This window comes from Neofelis nebulosa, chromosome 2 (genome assembly GCF_028018385.1).
Source record: "Neofelis nebulosa isolate mNeoNeb1 chromosome 2, mNeoNeb1.pri, whole genome shotgun sequence".
Classification (NCBI taxonomy): domain Eukaryota; kingdom Metazoa; phylum Chordata; class Mammalia; order Carnivora; family Felidae; genus Neofelis; species Neofelis nebulosa.
In genome coordinates this window covers 207046613-207067959 of record NC_080783.1, presented here as the reverse complement: position 1 = coordinate 207067959, position 21347 = coordinate 207046613, and the positions used below count along the sequence as shown (strand labels likewise).

At 37.8% G+C, this 21347-nt stretch overlaps 2 protein-coding genes across 45 annotated transcripts in view; one reads left to right on the top strand and one right to left on the bottom strand.

Annotated features, from left to right (window-relative positions):
• The window catches only part of EIF4G3 (eukaryotic translation initiation factor 4 gamma 3), a 320627-nt gene that overhangs the window by 93997 nt on the left and 205283 nt on the right, over nt 1-21347 (bottom strand). For 37 of the 38 annotated variants that reach the window (XM_058718791.1, XM_058718790.1, XM_058718783.1 and 34 more), the window contains one exon: nt 19373-20212. In XM_058718791.1, the coding sequence (XP_058574774.1) occupies nt 19373-20212 (840 nt within the window). Of the gene's footprint in view, nt 1-19138; nt 19276-19372; nt 20213-21347 lie in introns of those variants that run through there. The other variant, XM_058718792.1, reaches the window with a different exon arrangement.
• The window catches only part of LOC131505336 (uncharacterized), a 45935-nt gene that overhangs the window by 6894 nt on the left and 17694 nt on the right, over nt 1-21347 (top strand). For 4 of the 7 annotated variants that reach the window (XM_058718796.1, XM_058718793.1, XM_058718795.1 and 1 more), the window contains 5 exons: nt 531-611; nt 8788-8881; nt 9993-10110; nt 13345-13441; nt 14113-14482. In XM_058718796.1, the coding sequence (XP_058574779.1) occupies nt 558-611; nt 8788-8881; nt 9993-10110; nt 13345-13441; nt 14113-14379 (630 nt within the window). In that variant the 5' untranslated portion in view covers nt 531-557 and the 3' untranslated portion in view covers nt 14380-14482. Of the gene's footprint in view, nt 1-530; nt 612-8787; nt 8882-9992; nt 10111-13344; nt 13442-14112; nt 14483-16895; nt 17233-18126; nt 18478-21347 lie in introns of those variants that run through there. The other 3 variants (XM_058718798.1, XM_058718797.1, XM_058718799.1) reach the window with 3 other exon arrangements.

The window sequence follows — 21347 nt, the reverse complement described above, 5'->3', positions numbered from 1 at the left end:
CAATCCAGTACCAAGAAAGAGATGGTTTAGGTGTGTCTAAAGGAAGCAAATCAGTTGAAGATCTTATAGCCACATAACACCCAAAGAAGAGACCCCAGATTATAAAAAGTCACCCTTTTAGCTCTCTACTCATTTGGAATAGAACATGAACTCCTCAGTTCTAAGATTTAAGATGCATCTGAGTCTCTGGACTGAAGAAACCCAACTCTAAGAGGCTATGAAGCCTTATTAAGAATAGACACTTCACAATCGGTAAGGGAAGGAAGGGCCTCTTTACATTGTCACAGGGTTGTACATAAAGAGTAGAATGTTCCATGATGAACTTCCAGTGAGAGTTCTGACTCTTAACACCCAGTTCTAATCTCTTTCCTATCATTTTAATCATTTTTTTCACATTTTATTTTCCTTTGTTTCCTCTTGGTTTTGAAATCCTAAAAGTTGGCATTCATTCATTCTGATTACATCATATCCAAGAATTTTATCTAAAGTTTCTTGAGGCTGGGGATCCTAATCTTTTTTTTCTTCCACAGATCATTATGAGAATCTAGGAAAATTTTATGATTTTTCTAAGAAACTGGGGCAGAGCAAAGAAAAACCCAGTTGAGAGAAGGGTAAGGTTTTTTTTTTTGTTACAATGGCGATTTCATATGAACTAGAAAAAGAGAATAATGGTGATAAACTATGTAAAAAAGATGGTTCACAGAGATGTCAACCAAAAGAAAAACTAGAGAGTAAGTCTGTCTGTGTTTTTCAGCATCTTCTCAGGGGTTACTATTTGAAATGTATGGATGGCTTGGTGATTATGCTTCCCATTATATGTTAGAATGCTCTAGGACTTCTTCCCATAAGTTTAAATAGTATAAGCTGGTCTGCCTGGGGTCTAGCACTGGAATCAAAAACAAAACAAAACAAAACAAAACAAAACAAAACAAAACAAAACAAAACAAAATGAGGATTCTAGACTTACATTCTACCAAAAATATACATCTACAACACAATTTAAAATTTTTTACTTCCATGGTGAATCACTATATTGTACACCTGAAACTAATATAACACTCTATGTTAACTGGAATCAAAAAAAAAATGTAAATTTAAAAACAATTTTTTTTTGGTTTGTTAATACTTTTAATATTCTCAATAATTTTTTCATCTGATTTTGTTTTGTTTTCTATTTAAAAATTTTTCCTGTTGTTTTTATTATTTCCCTTGGGTTTAATTTGTTCTTTTAAAAAAATTTTCAGCTTTACTGAAGTATAGTGGACATAAAAAATGGTAAGATATTTAGAGTGTACATTATGATTTGATATAAGCATACACTGTGGAAAGATCCCCTCCACATAGTTAATTAACACATCTATCACCTTACATATATATGTATGTGGAGCCGGAGTTGAGAACATTTAAGTTCTTTTCTTTTTGCAAATTTCAGTTACACAATATGGTGTTATCAGATAGACACCAAGTTTTACATTGGATCTCAGATTTTAATTCATTTTACACAATTTGCTCTTTGAACAGTTTCTCCACATGGAGGCCGAGGTCATGAATTTGAGACCATTTTTCTCTCCTAATATGTGTATTTATTTAGTGGTGTAAACTGCCACCTTAATATTACTTTAGCTCTGTGGTAGGCAGAACCATGTACCGCCAAAGATGTCCATGTCCTAATCTCTGAACCCTGTGAATATGTTACCTTACATGACAAAAGTGACTTTGCAAATGTGATTAAGGGATCTCAGGACGAGGAGACACGTATCCTGAATGAACCTAGTGGATCCAATGGGATCAAAAGGGTCTATACAAGTGGGAGGGAACCAGGAGAATCAGAGACGTTTGGCGCTGGCTTGGAAGATAAAGAAAAACGCAGGGCCAAAGAATGTAGGTAGACTCTATAAAAATGGAAAAAGCAGAGTCTCCAGAAAAAAATACATTTTTGTTCCTATCTCTAGTCCAATGAAATGGATTTTGAACTTCTGACCTGTAAGGTAATAATTATGTGTTTTCAACCACGCGGATTGTTGACGATTTGTTATAACAGCAATAGAAAATGAATTCAAGCACAAATTCTGATTTGGGTTTTCATTTCTGTTCAGGTGAAAATACTTGATCACTTCCCTTTGATTTCCTCTTTTACTCCTGGGTTATTCAGAAGGGTGTTATTTAGTTTCTGAATATTTGGGGGATTTTCTAGAGATAATTTTCTTACTGATTCCCATTTTAATCACACTGTGGTCAGAGAATATCCTTGCTTTAAATTGAATCTTCTGAAATTTATTAAAACCTGTTTATAAAGCCACAATATGATCTATCTTGGTACATTTGCCATTTGCCCTCATGCATCTGCTATTTGATGAGTGTTTTGTGTCAATTAGGTCAAACTGGTTGATTGTGCTATTGAAGTCTTTTATAGGCTGATTTCTGTCTACTGGTTCCATCATTTATGTGTTTCTAATTATGTCATGGATGTCACTACTTTTTGAACATGTGAAATGCAGTTATAACTGTACTTACTAATTATGTTGTCTGCTAATTCTAATAACTATGGGTCATATTTTTTTCATGGTTTCACCAGTCAATTCTACCAATCATTTGAGGAAGAAACAGGATCAATTCTATACAAAATTTTTCTAGAAAACTGAAGAGGAGGGACTACTTCTCAATTCATCCTATGAAGTCAGCATTACCCAGATGCTCAAATAGGAAAATTACCAGAAATCTTCAGGCCAATATCCCTTATGAACCTAATGTCAAAAAGCTAAATAAATTTTTAGCAAGCCACACTCTAAAATATAATAATAAAAATAAAATGATCAGAGGCAAATTTTATTTCAGGAAAGCAAAGTTGGTCCAATATTTTAATTTTACTTTTCTAAAGTAAACACTCTACCCAGCTTATTAAAGCAAGCTTGGGGTCAGGCTTGAACTCCTGACCCTGGAAAATTTGGCCTAATATTTAAATATCAAGCAATATAAAGCAAATAGTTAACAAACAAAAGAAAACCATGACTGTCTCAAGATATATAGGAAAAATATTTGATAAAATCCAATTTGTATTCTTGATTGAAATAAGGAATCTCTCAGAAAATTAGGAATAAAAAAGAACTTCCTCAACCAGATAATTCAAGAACCTACAGCTAACATCATATTTAGTGATGAAAAGATTGAATGCTTTCTTCCTGAGAATGAGAAAAACAAGAATTATTTACTTTCACTTCATCCAGTTGGTATCATACTGAAGGTACTAACTAGTGCAGCAAGTCAACAAAAAGAAATCCAGTTAGAAATGAAATACAAGAGGGGTGCCTGGATGGCTCAGTTGGTTAAGTGTCCGACTCTTGATTTAGGCTCAGGTCGTGATCTTAGTTTGTGGGTTCAAACCCTGCCGTGGGCTCTGTCCTGTGTCAGCATGGAGCCTGCTTGGAATTTTCTCTCCCTTTCTCTCTCTGCCCCTACCCTACTCATGCTCACACACTCTCCCTCTCTCTCAAAATAAATAAATAAACTTAAAAAAAATTAAAAAAAGAGGGGCGCGTAGGTGGCTCAGTTGGTTAGGCGACTGACTTCGGCTCAGGTCATGATCTCACAATTCCCGAGTTCGAGCCCCATGTCGGGCTCTGTGCTGACAGCTCAGAGCCTGGAGCCTGCTTTGGATACTGTGTCTCCCTCTCTCTCTGCCCCTCCCCAACCCCTTTGTCTCTCTCTCTCTCTCTCTCCTAAAATAAATAAACATTAAAAAAAAAAAAAAAAAAGGAAGTAGAATGGTCTTTGTTCAGGAACAACGTAAGTACTTATACAGAACATCCAAAGAAATCTCTACAAATGCTAATAAAACTAGTAAATGCATTTTAGCAAGATTGCAATATAAGAAATTGAAAAAAACTCTATTGTATTTCCAAATGCTAGTAATGAAAAATCAAAAATTGAAATGAAAAATACCACTTATAACAGCATCTAAAGATACGAATTTGACCAAATTATAAAACACTTGTACATAATAAAAACCTTCAAAACACTGCTGAGAGAATTAAAAAAGACAAATGTCAAAATATGCCATGTTCATGGGTCAGAAGACTCCATATTGTAAGATGTCAATTCTACCTATGGATTCAACACAAACCCAATCAAATTCCAACAGGTTTTTTGTTTTGTTTTGTTTTGTTTTTTAAGTAAGCTGTACGCCCCACATAGAGCTTGAATGAGATCAACCTGCATGCTCTACCCACTGAGCCAGCCAGGTGCCCCAACCAACAGGCTTTTCTGTAGAAAAAAATTTGAGGAGAAAACTGATTCTAAAATTAATACAGTTAACTGTACTGGAATTAGATAAAAAAACTTAAAAATGAAAAAATCTAAATTAACAGGGTGGCTGGGTGGCTCAGTTAGCTAAGCTTCTGACTTCGGCTCAGGTCATGATCTCACAGTTCGTGGATTTGAGCCCTACATCAGGCTCTTTGCTGACAACTCAGAGTGCCTGGAGACTGCTTTGGATTCTGTGTCTCCCTCCTTCTCTGCCCCTGACCCCCTTGCACTCTGTCTCTCTCTCCCTCAAAAATAAACATTAAAAAATTTAAGAAAACAACTAAATTAACATAAAAAAGCAAAGGACCTACAATGGCCCAAACAATTTGAAAAAGAAGAATAAAGTCGGAGGACTTAATACTATCTGATTACAAAAATTATTACAAGCCTCAGAAATCATGACACTGTGGTACTGGCATCAAGAAAGACAAATAGATCCGTGGAAAAACAGAGAATCCAGAAGTAGACCCACACATAATATACATAATATATTTTGGAGAAAGGTGTTAAGAAAATTCACCAGAGAAAGGACAGCCTCAAATTCTCCCACACTGCTGTAAAATGCCATGTAAAATGGCACAAATGCCTGGAAAATGGCACGCAGTTTCTTAAAAAGTTAAACGTACATTTATATGTAAAGAAGACATTCCACTCTTATGTACTCAAGAGAAATGACAAAATATATCCACAAAAACACCTGTATACCAATGTTCATAGAACTCTGTTATAATAGCTACAAAACTGGAAACAACCTAAATGTCCACCAACAGGTGAACAAACTGTGATACATCCACAGTACATCAGTAATTTTATTATTTAAAAAAATTTTTAAATGTTTATTTGAGAGAGAGAGTGGGGGAGGGGCACAGAGAAATGGGAACAGAGAATCTGAATTGGGCTCCGTGCTGACAGCAGATAGCCTGATGCTGGGTTTGAACTCATGAACTGCGAGATCATGACAAGAGCCGAAGTCGGACGCTCAATGGACTGAGCCACCTGGTACCCAGTATATAAGTAATTTAAAAAAAAATGAGCTACTAACATATGCAACAATGAGGACAAACCTACTGAGTGAAAGAAGCCAAAGAAAAGTTTATGCTGACTTCATTTATGTATGAAGTCAGAAATTCTAATAAATTCTAAACATTCTAATAAATGCAAACTAATCTAATAAATTCTAAACATTCTAATAAATACAAACTGATCTATGGTGACAGAAAGCAGATCAGTGTTTGCCTTTGGAATGGACGGAGGGTAGTGCAGCTCAGAGGAATTTATAAACAGGTATGAGGAAACGTTTTGGGGTGACCAGTTACGTTCATTACCTTGATGGTGGTAATGGTTTCATGAGCATATATAGAGACGTCAAAACTAATATAATACTTTAAATAACATAGAAGTTAACTTTATGTGAATTAGACCTCAATAAAGGTGTTAAAATGGTCTGAGTGGTTTCTAAAAGAATTAAAACATGAGCATATCCATGTATCTATTATAAATGTGCTAAAAAATGATAGTACTTTTAAAGACTCTGAAATAGCCTGCGTAAGCATTTGTCAATTTACAAAAAATATATATACTGTACATCTAAGTAATGGGACTCCAAGGACTTTTTTTCTTCCTCCTAACTTTTGTTGCTTTTTATCTATTTTTTTTTAAATGACAAAAGTATCAGTCAACACAAATATAAAGGTAATATCCCCCTCCCCCAACTAGCTAATTCTAGTGACCTGAGGTAAACAACATTAACATACTTTGGTAGACTGTCTGCCATACCTTAATGTCTCATACAAATAGTCACAATCAAATATATGTTTATTTTAAATAGAAAAGTAGAGTCATACTAAAACTTATTTTGCAAAATGCTTTATTTTCCCTTAATTTATTATGAAAATCTCTCCCGGTTATCACACAGTTCTCATTCATATATTAGCTTCACGATATTCCAGAGTACATATGTACCATTCCCCTTGAAAGATATTCTGCTATTTTTCTTGCCAGATTTAGTTCTAGAAAGGTGAAAGTAATTCACACTCGTATCCCAAATACGTTGAGTGTTGTAGTTCCTCCCTTCCCATAAATGCTTGATATTATACCTAAAAAATGGTTATTTCCACACTCCATAATGAGGGTGAGCATCTTTTCCTGTTTTTAACTGGCTATTGTTCTTTCTTTTCTGTGAATTTTTTATTTTTATTATTTACTCAATCTTCTATTAGACTGCTAGCCTCTTTTTTTTTTTTTTTTAAACTTATAGGTACACTACAGACAGGTTAACCTATTATATACCCATTGTCCTCTTTCTTTTTGCCAAGACAAAATTCAAAATTTTCTCATGAATTTTCTCTAATGAATATGTGTTATTTTTACAAACAACACCAACAAAAAAACCATGAAAGAAAACATGCATATTAATTGTTCTGAAATTAAGGCAAGGAAAAGTCTTCTTTTTTGATAATGATGCCAAAACTTATCAATGTGCCACTTTAAAATCTAAAGTCCATTTTAAAATGGATTCACTTGGATGAGAATAAATCCATTACTGGCAATCTACTTCACAGTCTTTAAGACCACGTGTTTCTCTAGTTTCTGAAGTGTATCAAGGCTAGGAAGTTAGCTTCTTCCTTCAGGTCAATAGCAGGACCATTTCCTGCCCCACCAGCACTAAAAATTTTACCACCAACTCACTTGCTGTGCCTTTGCTATTCTACACAGAGCCATGGACACAAGTTAAGAATCCAATATTAGAGTTTGAGCCCTTTGAAGATTAAGAACGGCATCTTATTGGTCTCCATTGTATATTCACCATCTAATATAGCATCTGACCCATAGAAGATGCTCAATGAAAATCTGCTAATGAAATCAAAATTAAATCCAAAGTTAATGTCTGTCTGCAACAATAAACACTGGTTCAGTCTCCTGTTTAGTAGGAACTATTATATTATTCCCATTTCCAGAGATAAGGAAACCGAAATACAGAGAAGTTAACTCAACTGTCCCAAACCCAGAAAGAGTAAAGGCTAGAGCTAGAATTAAAATAAGGATGTAACTGCAAGCCCGTCTTCCTGACACAAACCCCTGCCTCTTAACTCTAGCTTGTTCCTGCACCCTCCCTTCTGAATTCCAATTTCAATTGCATTTTGGTTAAGGTGTCTTTTGTTTTTGCAGCTGGAGAAGACGTACAGTTAACCAAGGGAGGGTAGTGTGAAGAACACTGTTCATCACTCCCATAGCATAGCATGTCAAGTCATTAGGAAAATAAAATGGCAAAGTGACTTTAAGGGGAAAAATCTGCTCCCAAAAAGCTCAGCAAGAACAATGCACTATGCAATTCTGTCAGCAGTAAAAGCAAAGATGACTCCCATGAGACCGGCAGCATATTTTCTAAGTCTCTGTATCATATTTTACTATTCCTTGTGCAGTAACCTAGGCATTTTTGCATTTTAACAAAATGCTTTTGTAGCACTTCTACCATAATCAAGACTGCAAATTAACGTAAATCTAGCACAGATGAAGATATGTCCATCACCACAGCACAAATATAGAATTTAATTGGACAACAGACTATAACACAAGTAGCTATCTTTCATTTACTCAATGCTTTTCACCTCTAAACACACTAAGGCTCACAGCCTTGAATATGCAAAATAATGGATGAAAAAAACACCCTCCCACTTGACATCCGTGAGATCACACTGCCAGTGCTTTGCTAAAGTGCAGAGGAGTCTACTGAAACCTTAATCTAGGGGAACCACTATAAGTAATAAAACACACCCTAACAGATGTACTTCCTTATTTCTTCACCGTACACAACCCTAGATGGACACATGTGTCTCTCTGTAAGATCACAGAGTTCCCAAATATTGTGACCTGATAGAATTATATCTAGGTGTTAAGAGTCAAGGAATTGTCAGAATGGAAAATTTTATGAAGACAGCCATACTGAAAAAATTAAATTCTCAGCAGGTTCTTTAGAATGGTGTAGGCTGAGAAGAGGCATCAAGGCAATAAAGGGGTAATTAGCACCTATCAAACAGATGTGAAAGAGTGGCCAAAACAATGTAAAATTAGGGAGAGATGAGGACTAACAGAGAGCCTTGAAGGCTAACCCAAGAGTCTGGAACTTATACTTTTGAAACAACTGTCTATTTAACTCTTGGACAGACACATCCAGAAATTATTTTTTTTGGAAGACTTTACTGGAGAGTTTTCAAGAGAAATCTCAAAGCAGAGAGAACTGTAATAGCTGAGGGAATAATACGATAAGTCTATGAAATGGACTAGAAAGAGAAGAGGACTGAATAGTTGGATGGATAAATAAATGGGATGGACAGCTGGAAGGACAAGAAAGGCCGAGCCGTCGGAGGACTTACCAAGGGTGGCTCAACTGAGGCAAAAATAAACAAGAACTAGGCTAACTAAGAACTAAGGAAATGCAGAATCATTACTTCTAAAACATATAACCCTTATGTGTCTCATCCACAGATACTGACCCTGCTCTCATGTCCCAGCCAGTGTTCCCTATTTGTGACATCAAACAATGCCCCCAGAATGGCTGAGAACACCCTCTCAAACCCAGGTAAGACAGCTACTAGTAGAATAAGACAGAGCGACGACAATACACAGTTCAGACCTAAAATACATCAAAAGACAATGTGGTTTTTGGTTGTACCCCAACACTCCTCCGTGTCTGGTACTGTCAATTATGGTGTTCTGGCCGAAATCTAGCTCCGAATTTTCTATGCTATTAATTTCCCTAACCTGATTCATTTCTAGCTTCAGGGTTTTTAGCATTAATTTCTTAGGCTGATGCCCCTGACAGATCCTTACATAAGATGCTGGTGACATAACCACTCTCATTCCTATTCATTTCTTAAAAATAGTAGCTTTACTGAGAAATAATTAACATACTATACAATTCACCTTTTTATGAAGTATACAATTCAGTTGTTTATAGTTGTAATAGAAAAACTCCAGTCTTTCCATTTCCCTTTATAGGGAAAAACTCAGTTATTTCCTACTGTGTGTTTCCTTTACTACTTAGAATACTGTACTTCTGACACTTTTGGTCATCACGTGGGTTTCTTTTTTTTCCCCTATAACAAACAATTCTCTGTGACACCAATCGGGTGTTCTACAAGTTAACTCAATTCAAACACTATCAACCTGAAGATAGTGTCAGATCCCACGGGTTAGAGCTCAGTTCCAGAAGACTGTTCTCCTCACCCCTACACTTCATTCAGATGCCACCAGGCAAAAGCCCAGGTGACCAAACAGTATAGATTGGAGGTTCCAATGACCCCTTGTCGCCTCAGGTTTGATTAACTTCCTAGAGCAGCTCTCAGAATTCAGGGACTTCCTTGTATTGACCAGTTTATCACAAGATATGATAAAGGACCAGATGAACAGCCAGATGAAGAGGTAAATAGATAGGGTGAGGTCTGAGAGGGTCCTAAGTACAGGAGCTTCTGTCCGTGAAGTGGGGGGTACATTACTCATTTCTGGTGTGGACAAGTTTGCCACCCTGGAAGCTCTCTGAACACACTATCCCTGCGATTTTATGGAGGCTTCCTCACATAGGCAAGATCGAACAATGATGCCATTTGCAGCCCCTCTCTTCTCTTATGAGGATTGGGGTGTGGCTGAAAATTGCAAACTTCTAATGATGATTTGGTCTTTCTGGTTACCAGCCCCCATCCAGGAGCAATCCAGGAGCCCACCTAGAATCACCTCAACAGACCAAGATGTTCTTAGTGCTATCACTCAGAAATTTACAAGGCTTTTAGGAACGTTGTGTCATCAATGGAGGTAAAAGACCAACATCAGAACAAAAGATGCTCCTAGTGTTATCACTGAGTAAATGAGACAGGTTTTAGGAGCTCTGTGCCAGGAAGAGGGGTTAGAAACCAATATATATTTTCTATTATTTCACAACAGTATATTCACAGAGTCGTGTGACCATCAACACTATCTAACTTCAGACATTTTCATCAATCCCTAAAAGAAACCCTATACTCATTAGTATTCCCCTCCCACTCTCCTCAATCCCTGGCAACTGTGAATCTACTGTGCGTCTCTAGTAATTTGCCTATTCTGGTCTTGTGTGACTTTTTCACTTGGCATAAGGTTTTCAGGGTTTATTCATTTTGTAGCTTGTATCAGTACTTCATTCCCTTTCATGGCAGAATAATATTCCATATTCTATATATACACGCACACCCCAATTTGTTTATCCATTCATTAGTTGATGGACATTCAGGTTATTTCCACTTCTGGACTACCCCACTAATTTTTTTCCCATTCCTTTTTTCTCTCTGCCCTTCTTCCTAATTTTCTACTCCTGCTCTAAATAGGAAATTAATAACGTTACTATTATCCTCTACTTAAATGCATGCCTAAAGGTTTTCAATGGTGCAGATTTTCCTTAAAATTCACTGTTCTAAGCACACCTTCTCCATTCCAACTGACAATAGAGGTCACCTCGAGATGTGTGTAACCATTCTGGAGGTTAAATGACAGAATGGGTACAAAAGACACTACTCAAAATTAAACATACACAAGGGACTATTTTGAGGGACTTTCTACCATTTCATGCTCAGGATTTACTTAGGAACTTTTGAGATGGCATCGTCTTGTTGAGTTTCTCTTCTCTGGAACATAAATTCCTAAGGACAGAGATAACGACACCCATTTATCTGTGTAAGATCAGTACAGTTCAAAGGGAACATCTGGTTCCTTATACTAGCTGAAAATGGAAGTATTAATAATATTAAACATTTACAGTGAGCTCATCATGGGTCAGACACTGTGCTAAATGCTTTACATAGGTTACGTTTTATGTTCATTACAACTTTTATGAAGTAAACACTATCATCATCTTCAAATTCTGGATGAGGAAACAGTCTAAGAGGTTAAGAATCTCACCCAGGGTCATAGAGATAGACAGGGGAATGGCTAAGGTGCAGGAGTGTCTGACTCTATTGCCCTGATCTTAACCAATACACTTTACTGACAGTGTTGAGATTAACCAAATACACAAAAAGTAACATTCAGATCCTATGCATATATACTCAGAAAATTGCTACTATAACTAAGTACAAGACGATCTTGTAGTAAAAGTTAGACGCTTACAGTTTTGAAGTGACACTCAACATCCTCAAGGGCTTAAGCAGAGATAGGAAAAAGCAGTGGAAGAGCCAGATCTGTAGTTTAAAGAGATGACTGCTTGGTGGAGAATGAACCTGAACGGGGACAAACCTGGAGCCAGGGACACGAGAGGTCCTAAGGCAGTGATAGAAGGAAAATTGAGAAGAGAGGACAAATTCAACAATCACATCAGGTAAAATCAGAGAACCTTGTTAAATGACTACACATGAAAGATGAGTAACTCAGGGAAGAAGTCCATCAACAGTGGCTTCAGGATCTTAGCTTAATTCAAGCCAGTGCCATGAACGGAGATAAAGGAACAGGTTTACGGAATAGGTTATTAGTTCAATAGCGGATGTGTTAAATCCAACATGGCTCTAGGGTTTCCAAATGGAGATATCTGGCAGGCAACAGGATACATAAGACAGAAGCTCAGAAGAGAAGCTGGGGATGGAAATGAAAATTTGGAAGCCATCTGCATATACCACTGGGAGCCATCTACCATCAGAGTAGATGAAATCATCCCCCAAGAATGTGTTGAACGATAAGAGAATTAGAACATGACCCAAACATAAAGGAGTTTTTTTTGGCTGATGGAACTGTTCTACATTTTGACTGTGGTAGTGATTACATGCCTTTATGTGTCTCTCAAAATTCACAGAAATGAATGCTAAAAAGGAATGAAATTAACTGCAAAGAAATTATATGCAATAAATCTAAAGGGGAAAAAAAAGAGCAATGAGTAGTGTTACATGTGGTGAACATATCATAAAATAGCATGCTGGGAACAGAAAGCAGATGATGTTAGTGGAATAGTGAACAGAGAAATAGAAAGGATATACTATTCTTGGGAAGCCTGGATGAGAAGAGCAAGAGCGAGGTTAAATGACAGCAAAATGGACATGTAGGACTGAGGAAGTATTTGTAGTATGAGATGGACTTCAGCAGATTTAGAGAAAGAAGTCTGTGGAAAGGTAGTGAATACACATGAGACTGCAAGGGACAACTAACAGACTCCGATGAAAGTTTGAATAGAGACAGGTTGGTACCTCCAGCAGAAGTTTGAAAAAGGCATACTCAATGCACTCAGTACTCTAAACAATGACATAAAGCCATCTATCTGCTAAGGGTGAGGCGGGTTGGGCTGAGTACAGGATTTTATAAAAGGCAAGTCATAAAAGGAATGGCTGGGGACAGAGAGCACGGATGTGTAGATACATTCACAGTGGTATAATCTTGCCCAGTAGTACTCTGCCTACTGGAACTGAAGAATAGAGAAGATGGGGGTATAGCTAACTAATGTTTCTCAGAAAGAAAAGGGGGTAGGAAAACCACAAATTTTCATAAAAGGATAGCTCAGATAATCCTCCTCCTCCATCTCTGCTTAAATCTTGTACTCCTTGAAGCCTACAAGTCTGATTATGTTATTTATAAAAAAATTTTTAAGAGAGAGGAAGAACTCAAGCAGGGGAGAGGGGCAAGGAGAAAGAGTGAGAAAGAGAGAGAGAACTAGAGGGTTTTAAGCAGGTTCCATGCTCACCTCAGAGCCTGATATGGGGCTCATAACGACCCTGGGATCATGACCTGAGCCAAAATCAAGAGTCAAGTTGGATGCTCAATTGACTGAGCCACCCAGGCACCCCTGATCATGTTACTTAAATACTAAAACCTGCTGCCTCTCCAGCATTCCTTCCCCTGCTAGATTATTTTTATATCACCTAAAACATTTTAATGCATGGGGCAGGGCACCTCGCTGGCTTAGTCGCTGCAGCATGTGATTCTTGATCTCAGAGTTGTGGGTTCCAGCCCCACACGGGGTACAGAGATTACTTAAAAATAAAATCTTAAAGAAACAAAAAACAGAAACCACCCAACAACTTTCTGGCATATTACCAGGACAGAGATCTCTGGATTCCTCATTGATGAAGCCACAGCGCCCAGAACAATGACCTACTCATGGCAGACCCTCAGAAACTATTTGTGGCTGAAACAGGTGGGTTTCCACATCTCCCTCTGAACCTGGGTCACATGTATAAATGTAAAATCCTTAAATCCCAAAAAGGTTGAAAGAACGTTATAGCAACAATAGTAAAGAATGTCAGAAAGAATAACACAAATGTGAGATAAAGAAAGGCTTTAGTTGTAATTTTTCCTATGACCCTGAGAAATCCAACTTACCATTCAATGGCTTATTTTTTGTATAGGCAAAATAGGAATAATTTTATCCCAGGAATAACTGCTTAAATTGTAAGATTAATGCCAGAGAAAAGGCTTTTTGTAAACATAAGAAAAGTAACATGACTTTATCATGATTGAAGCAAAATTACCAGGTACTGTTAATACAGCACTGATAAATGGAAAAAAGACATTTATTGATAAAAATGTATTTTGGACACTTTTTCTGCACTAGTACGGAAAATTCTGTCAAAGGTGTTAGAGGGGCACCTCATTAGAGGGTGGCTCAGTCAGTTAAGTGTCCGACTTCAGCTCAGATCATGATCTCATGAATCATGAGTTCAAGCCCCGCATCAGGCTCTCTGCTGACAGTGCGGAGCCTGCTTCGGATCTTCTGTCTCCCTCTCTCTCTGCCCCTCCCTCACTTGTTCTCTCTCTCTTTCTCTCAAAAATAAATATAAACACTAAAACAATATTAAAAAAAAAAAGATATTAGGAACACTTCCCAAGACAACTAACTGTGTGCGCAGTGAAGACTGGTGCTGGAAGAAGAAAAAGCTTTTAGCAAGATTACGTTTTCCAGACACAGCTCTCTTTTGCCTGGCAAAGAACAGAATTCCCCTACACTGTCTCGACTACCCTCTCTGGAAGCAGGTACGCACAATGGTTTCTTTTGGGAGTAAATTAATAAGTCTGGGGAAAAGTGGGGTAAATTCGGAACAAAGAATTCATGTCTATTCACGGAGATATGCATGACTAAGTTAACATCCAATAATGAAACTTTGAGACTCATGTTGCAAAAAAATGAACTATTGTAAATAGTAGGAAAGTGTATGCTGCATGAAGATGAGGGATTGTACAAGGGGCTTGGCCAGAAGGCTTGGCACTTGAGTCTGTTAGTACGCTCCCCCCTAGGGTGTCTGGGCTCATCCTGTAGCATATAAAATGAACTTGATGGGGCGCCTGGGTGGCGCAGTCGGTTAAGCGTCCGACTTCAGCCAGGTCACGATCTCACGGTCCGTGAGTTCGAGCCCCGCGTCAGGCTCTGGGCTGATGGCTCGGAGCCTGGAGCCTGTTTCCGATTCTGTGTCTCCCTCTCTCTCTGCCCCTCCTCCGTTCATGCTCTGTCTCTCTCTGTCCCAAAAATAAATTAAAAACGTTGAAAAAAAAAAAAATTTAAAATGAACTTGACCCAGCACTAGTACTTTCCAGGGAATGCTTAAGATTTCACTGTGGAGGGCAACAAGAAAGGAGGAATCACACGACAGAAATGTTTTCAGGCAGCTCTCTTTCAAATATTTTTATAAACAAGGTGGGGAAAGTCAATCCTTTTAATTTTCTTATCCCTAAGGATCGCTCAAATGCAAGCCTCCAAAAAACGGAGCCAAAAGTCCTTGTTTTAAAGATTGCTCTACTGGATTTGATAGATAACATGGAATCAGGAACGTGTAAGTCCGGTTCGTAAGGCTTCAGAACACATTTCTCTAGAGGAACACGAGAAATTAAATTATAAGGGTGCAGATTAAGAAAAGGCTGTGGGACATCTAATCACTGGTGATTTGTTTCTGGCCCCCACAACTAAATATCCCAGGGATATTTCAAAATACTTCTCAGAAGGTGTAAACTGAGCAAAGGCTAGAATAAATTTCAAATTCCTTATTCCTGGTGCTGGCCTTCAGATCATGGTTTTAAACATGAATCTTTTTCGGTTTAGTCTACCCAAACTTTAAGGCTTTTATTTCCCTGGTTTTAATGCTTACTTTGGTTTTATTTCTTAAAATACTGTGAAATAGGGGCGCCTGGGTGGTTCAGCCAGTTGAACGACCAACTCTTGGTTTCAGCTCGGGTCCTGGCCTTCCGGTTTCGTGGATTTGAGCCCCGAGTCAGGCTCTGTGCCAGTAGTGCAGAGCCTGCTTCAGATTCTCTCTCTTCTTCTTTCTCTGCCTGTCCCCCACTGGCACTGTCTCTGACTCTCATGCTCTCAGAATAAATAAACTTAAAAAAATATATAAAGTACGGTGACTATGTTCACAGATGAAATTAAATCAAGGATTCTTATTAAAACATCTTCCCCCTAAATTAAAGTATGTTGCTTTTATACTGAAGTCAATCAAAACCGAAAGAGAAAACAGCAATGTCACTGGCTATATATGGATCAGTATTTTAGTAACACCTTCCAAAACATACAAATGTATCTCCATTTGAGAAACAAATCTCTCATCCTGAAATCTACACAACTGGAAACTGTCCCTCAACCTTAGCTGAGCTTACAAGAACGTAAGGGAAACTACTGGAAGCCACATAAACAAGGTCAGTTGCTGTTACGGCTGTAGCCACTATACTACTGGGGATGTGGGATGCTATGCCAGTCTCTATAATTAAGGGAGTTGACATTTTAACATTAATGGCAGAGAAGATCTTGGATCCCAGCAAAGTGAGGACCTAGAACTGAGACTCTCACAAAAATCCCTGATGTGCCTAACAGAGTGACACCCTCTGTGAAAAGGTAGCTAAAACCATAAAAGAGAAATATACCGGCGAACTGACACAGAGTACTGACATGGAAGGACATTTGGTCTCACCTAGGTGGAAAGGGACTGTTGTCATTCTGAAAAATAGTATCCACAGGGAATGCCTTCAGATTTTGCTTGGAATACGAAAGGAGATTTAGAAAATTCAACTCAGATTAAGGTGCAGCTAATGCTTTCCTCAAGACATGTGGTAAATAAAGCAAACGCAAAACAGCTTTGGGAGGACTTGCCCACAATGTACATACAGTAAAGTTTACCTGAAGAGGAATTCATAAAGCAGATTTATAAAATATACAAAGAAACAATGCACTATGAGCAAGAGCCAGAAGACACAATAAACTGGAAGATTAAAAACCTCCCGTGGCCAACGGAATTTCAAATAATAGTTTTATATCAAACAAGGTAATAAAAAAAACCTCACTAATATTTTCAAAAGTGGAAAAGTTCATGTCACACAATATGCATGTTACATAGCACATGCATTCTGGAAACTATAGAGAAATGAATTCCTGGATGATGAGTGAGAAATGTTTTACCACAAGTTCTGAAACTTTCTTTTCTTATCCAACAAGTATACAGAAACCATAACAAAAATCCTAAGACTTTAAGAAATATCCAATTAATACAGATTTCTGTACATTTAATTATTGAAGTATCGTACAAACTAAGTAATCAAAAGTCTGGTCAATCTCTGAATCTTTTCAGAGGACACTGAACATAAACACAATTCTCATTTCACAGGGCGTGCTCTTCACCTAAGCATCCAAGATTGCTGCGCTTTGCCCTAATCAGAAATAGGATCTAGAACAGTTGCAAGAAAATGTTTTCCAGCAGAAAAGGGACTACAGCCCTAATATCTGATGTCACTGCTTTAAGCAAGTATCTCTATTCCAACTACTGTGTATTTTTATGCATCACACTTGTCAAGAGCAAATGGGTTTTGAAGCCAGCTTTAAAGTGCTTCATCCTCAGGCAGACACAGTAAGAACTGATCTCAAAAGTCAGTTACAAAAGACTGATATCCACATCAGATTGTTATGATTTCCTCATCTCTCAACATAAACAAGGTCCTAAATGGGTAAGTGCAAATAAGACTAATTATTAAGAACAGGACAACTTCAAGTGGATATATCTATAAGAATGATGATAATTTAAGGTTTTAATGTTAACTTTGTGGCAATGACATTAAAAATATTTGTATAGGAATGAGAGGGCCAGGAATGTTTTTGGTAGCTTTATCATTTTAGAAATGCTAGAGTTACACGGTTTTCCAGGTTCATTCACTTTGAATTCTGCCAAGTGTAAGAAATCAAAGGATATTATAGCACTTCTAGTTCTTTTACAATACATTTATATGCTAAAAAAAATCATCGAACGAGAAAAATGCCAGGATGCTTTGCTTCCTGACACCCAAAGTCTACCCTCACCCCTCGCCATGCAGAAGACAGTTCTTTCTTTTCTACCTATCCTCTGGTTCACTGCTGAAGTATCTATTCTTTTACCAAGCTGCTAATATTACTAACTCCAAGAGTAATTGCATTTCAAAAAAAAGAACCATGATATGAAAATTAATGACCTAAAATCCGTTTGTCCATCTATATCTGAGGGCTGTCTTGCCACCTAACGAACATACTGCTTAAAAACAACAACAACATCAACAACAAAAACCAACGATGTCAGGAATGAGTAGAAGTATGAGTTTGGTGTGGGCTTTCTTTACTTATTTCAGGTCTCAGGTATGGTTTGTATCTCTCACTTTTATTCCCTAATGATTACTTTGTTTTTCTTTCTGTCATTTGTTTTGATGTTTTTACAACATTTGTCTTCAAGTAGCTTCTCCTGTGAGATAACAACTCACAGTTGGGTAAGTGAAAGGGAACAATTAAGGGTCAAACAAATTACTGTTTTCCAACAAACAAGTGTTCTTTGGGGGGCATTCACCTATAGCCATCAAAACTTTTTTTTCATGAAGCCTAGGTCATCACCCCACCAAGGAAGAAGGTTCCTAAAACAGTGACGACACCGTGAAACACAGATGCCAACGGAGGCCAGTCTGTTGAGGATACAGGTGACTTACAAACATTTACTCCTTGTCCCAGCTACCTTTCAGTGTTTGCTTTACCACTTTGGTCACTCTGTTGAACTAGATGTTCTACTGTTCCAAGGAACCGGACAACTCTCACACATTTATGAGGAAAATGCCTCAAGAAGTGAGCTGTGTGAGAAAGGTGTATCGTAAGAGGACTGGGTTTTTGATTAAGATTCCCTACCCATTACACAGCTCAAAACAGACAATAAATACCAAGGATGTTGATGACTAAAACCAAGTGCATTTCTAGATCAACTGCTGGGGGAGCACTCATTTGTCAAATTGTGTCATTTAACCTGAGAGGTACACCGGGAGTACATCAGACTGCATGGGGCACTGCTGCACCAGATGGGCTATGTGGACTTGCCAAAAGCCATATTATTATGTCCTACTGACTCTAGCTGATAGGCCTCATGTAATGTTTTTATTATAATTGTAAAAATCCAATGATTGCTTTCTACGATCCTAGGTGATGCTACATTAAATAAGTAATTTTTAATTGGGAAGAATAAAATACTCTGATAATATAATACTATAAAATTATAATGATAAAATTCGTATCATAGGAAAAAATGAAACCTTTAAAGGAAAAAATGAAGAGCAATAAATTTCCCTGCAAGTTAATCAGAGAGGACACTTTTATTTTTCAAAACTAGTTATAAACTTTGACATTCTGGTTGCTGTTTTTCTAAATCCAAGATTAAGTTCTCTTAAGTTTAGGATTGATGGGGCTTCAACATTTTGAGAAGATAGGATTAGGAACTATAGGGTATGCTGGTTTTAATTGGTTTCCAAGCCCCAGAGCTGCAAAATTAACCCCTGAGGACCTGATCCATAAGAACGAGGCAAAAAAACTAAAAACTAAAAACAAAAAAAACACACGTACAGTGACATATACCTTGGAGGCATTTTGTATATTTGAAATTTCATTTGCATTTTAGACAATGGAGTGACTCTTTTGCAGGCTGCACTAAAACATAAACACACCATTGAAGAAATCAGACTACGAATTTCAGCATTCATTTGATGTTTCTGGAAGTCAAGGAAAGTAGCCAATTAAAAATAACACAAACACTGCTTCTTTTTCATGTTCAGCAAGCATAAAATAATTAATGACAGAATAGCTTACCTGGGCTGGGGCTCTTTCTTGAACTTAGGTTCTGAGAATCCACAATCTCTTCTGTTTGCCCGTCTGCTTCTACCTCTAGTTTGTTCTGAATCTCTTTTGCATCTTCACTAAGGCAAGTTCTCACACTCTCGTCCTCTTCTAAGACCCTAGGGACCGTGGTGGGAACACCAGCCATACTAACATTAGTGGTAGCAGCAGGAACACCGGCTGGTGTGGGAGGAGGAGGAGCTGGAGGAGTTGGAGGAGATGGAGAAAAGGAAGGAACTGTGGAAGGGGTAACGGGAGCTGGGACACATTCCACTTTCATTTCTTCTGGGGCATTTTCGAGAATCTCCAATTCAAGAGTCAATGGCAACACCTCCTGTTTTACTATTTCCACAATGCTCTCCGAGGCTGGTAATTTTTCACGAACTCCATTCATTTCATTAATTAGGTTAGTACTAGAAATCAGTGGAATATCATTAGGTGCTACACTACAAGATTTCTTGCATATATCATCATCAATTACATCTGTTGGTGATGGATCTGATGTCTCTGTGCAAGATGTGGGGCTAGGTACAGGAACTGTGTCTTCTTTTGAGGAAGAGAGTTCACACCTGTCTTCTACAGCAGTGGTGAATATTGGCTGGCTACTAAGAGCAGCAGAGGTGGGGGAAGCAATGGTACTTCGAGCAAGTGGAGAAACAGTGGTAGGTGATGGAGGCAGGGGAAGCTCTGGCATGGATTCTACCACAGTAGTCTCAAACGTCTGGCCTGCTTGTTCTTTCTTCTCTCCACTAAAGACTAGCCTAAGGACTGGGGAAGGAGACTTTAACACTGGATCTGGTTTTGGCTTCTCTTCTGGAGAAGAAAAAAGAAAAAAGAGTTTAAGAATCAGAGATTATACTGTATGATCTTGGGCCAGTTCTTTTCATCTCTTACCCAAAATCATGGGCAAAAGGAGACACACCACAATATTAGACTTATTCTGCCACTCCAAAAACACGGTCATATTTTCTAGTTCTACCCAGTGTTACTTGGTCATCAATAAATATACAGTTTAATTTAGAGTAAAAGAAGGAATCAATTAATCAAATAATTATATCAAGAATGCAATGGAAAAGTTCATCAAAACAAGCTAAGCCATTACGGAAATGGGGATGAGGCTTTCTTTTAAAGTAGAGACCTTCATTTCTACTCTATCTTGCTCCTTATGGAAGATTTTTCTACCAAGGATACACTATAGGGGCAGAACATCCAAAGGACAAATAACTGCAGATTAAATTATTATACACTGCTATTTTTTTATTTTATACATTTCTGCATTTAGGAGAATTTTTGTAAAGAATGTATATTGTATAAAAAACTATGTTTTAAGAGAAGCCATCATAGTATCATTTAAAAAAAATTTTTTTTAATGTTATTTTTTATTTTTTTTTTTTTTAATTTTTTTTTAACGTTTATTTATTTTTGAGACAGAGAGAGACAGAGCATGAACGGGGGAGGGTCTGAGAGAGAGGGAGACACAGAATCGGAAACAGGCTCCAGGCTCCGAGCCATCAGCCCAGAGCCTGACGCGGGGCTCGAACTCACGGACCGCGAGATCGTGACCTGGCTGAAGTCGGACGCTTAACCGACTGCGCCACCCAGGCGCCCCTTAATGTTATTTTTAACAGAGACAGAGACAGAGACAGAGCATGAGAGGGGAAGGGGCAGAGAGAGAGGGAGACACAGAATCTGAAACAGGCTCCAGGCTATGAGCTGTCATCATAGAGCCTGACGTACGGCTTGAACTCACAGACTGCAAGATCATGACCTGAGCTGAAGTCGGATGCTCAATTGACTGAGCCACCCAGGAGCCCCTATCAAAGTATCATTTATTATCAATGTGATTTATTATCTATGAAATCAAGTTCCTGAATATAAACATTCATTTATAAATTAATTTTTTTGAAAGAAACATTTATATGACCAGAAATAATGTGAAAATACAAAA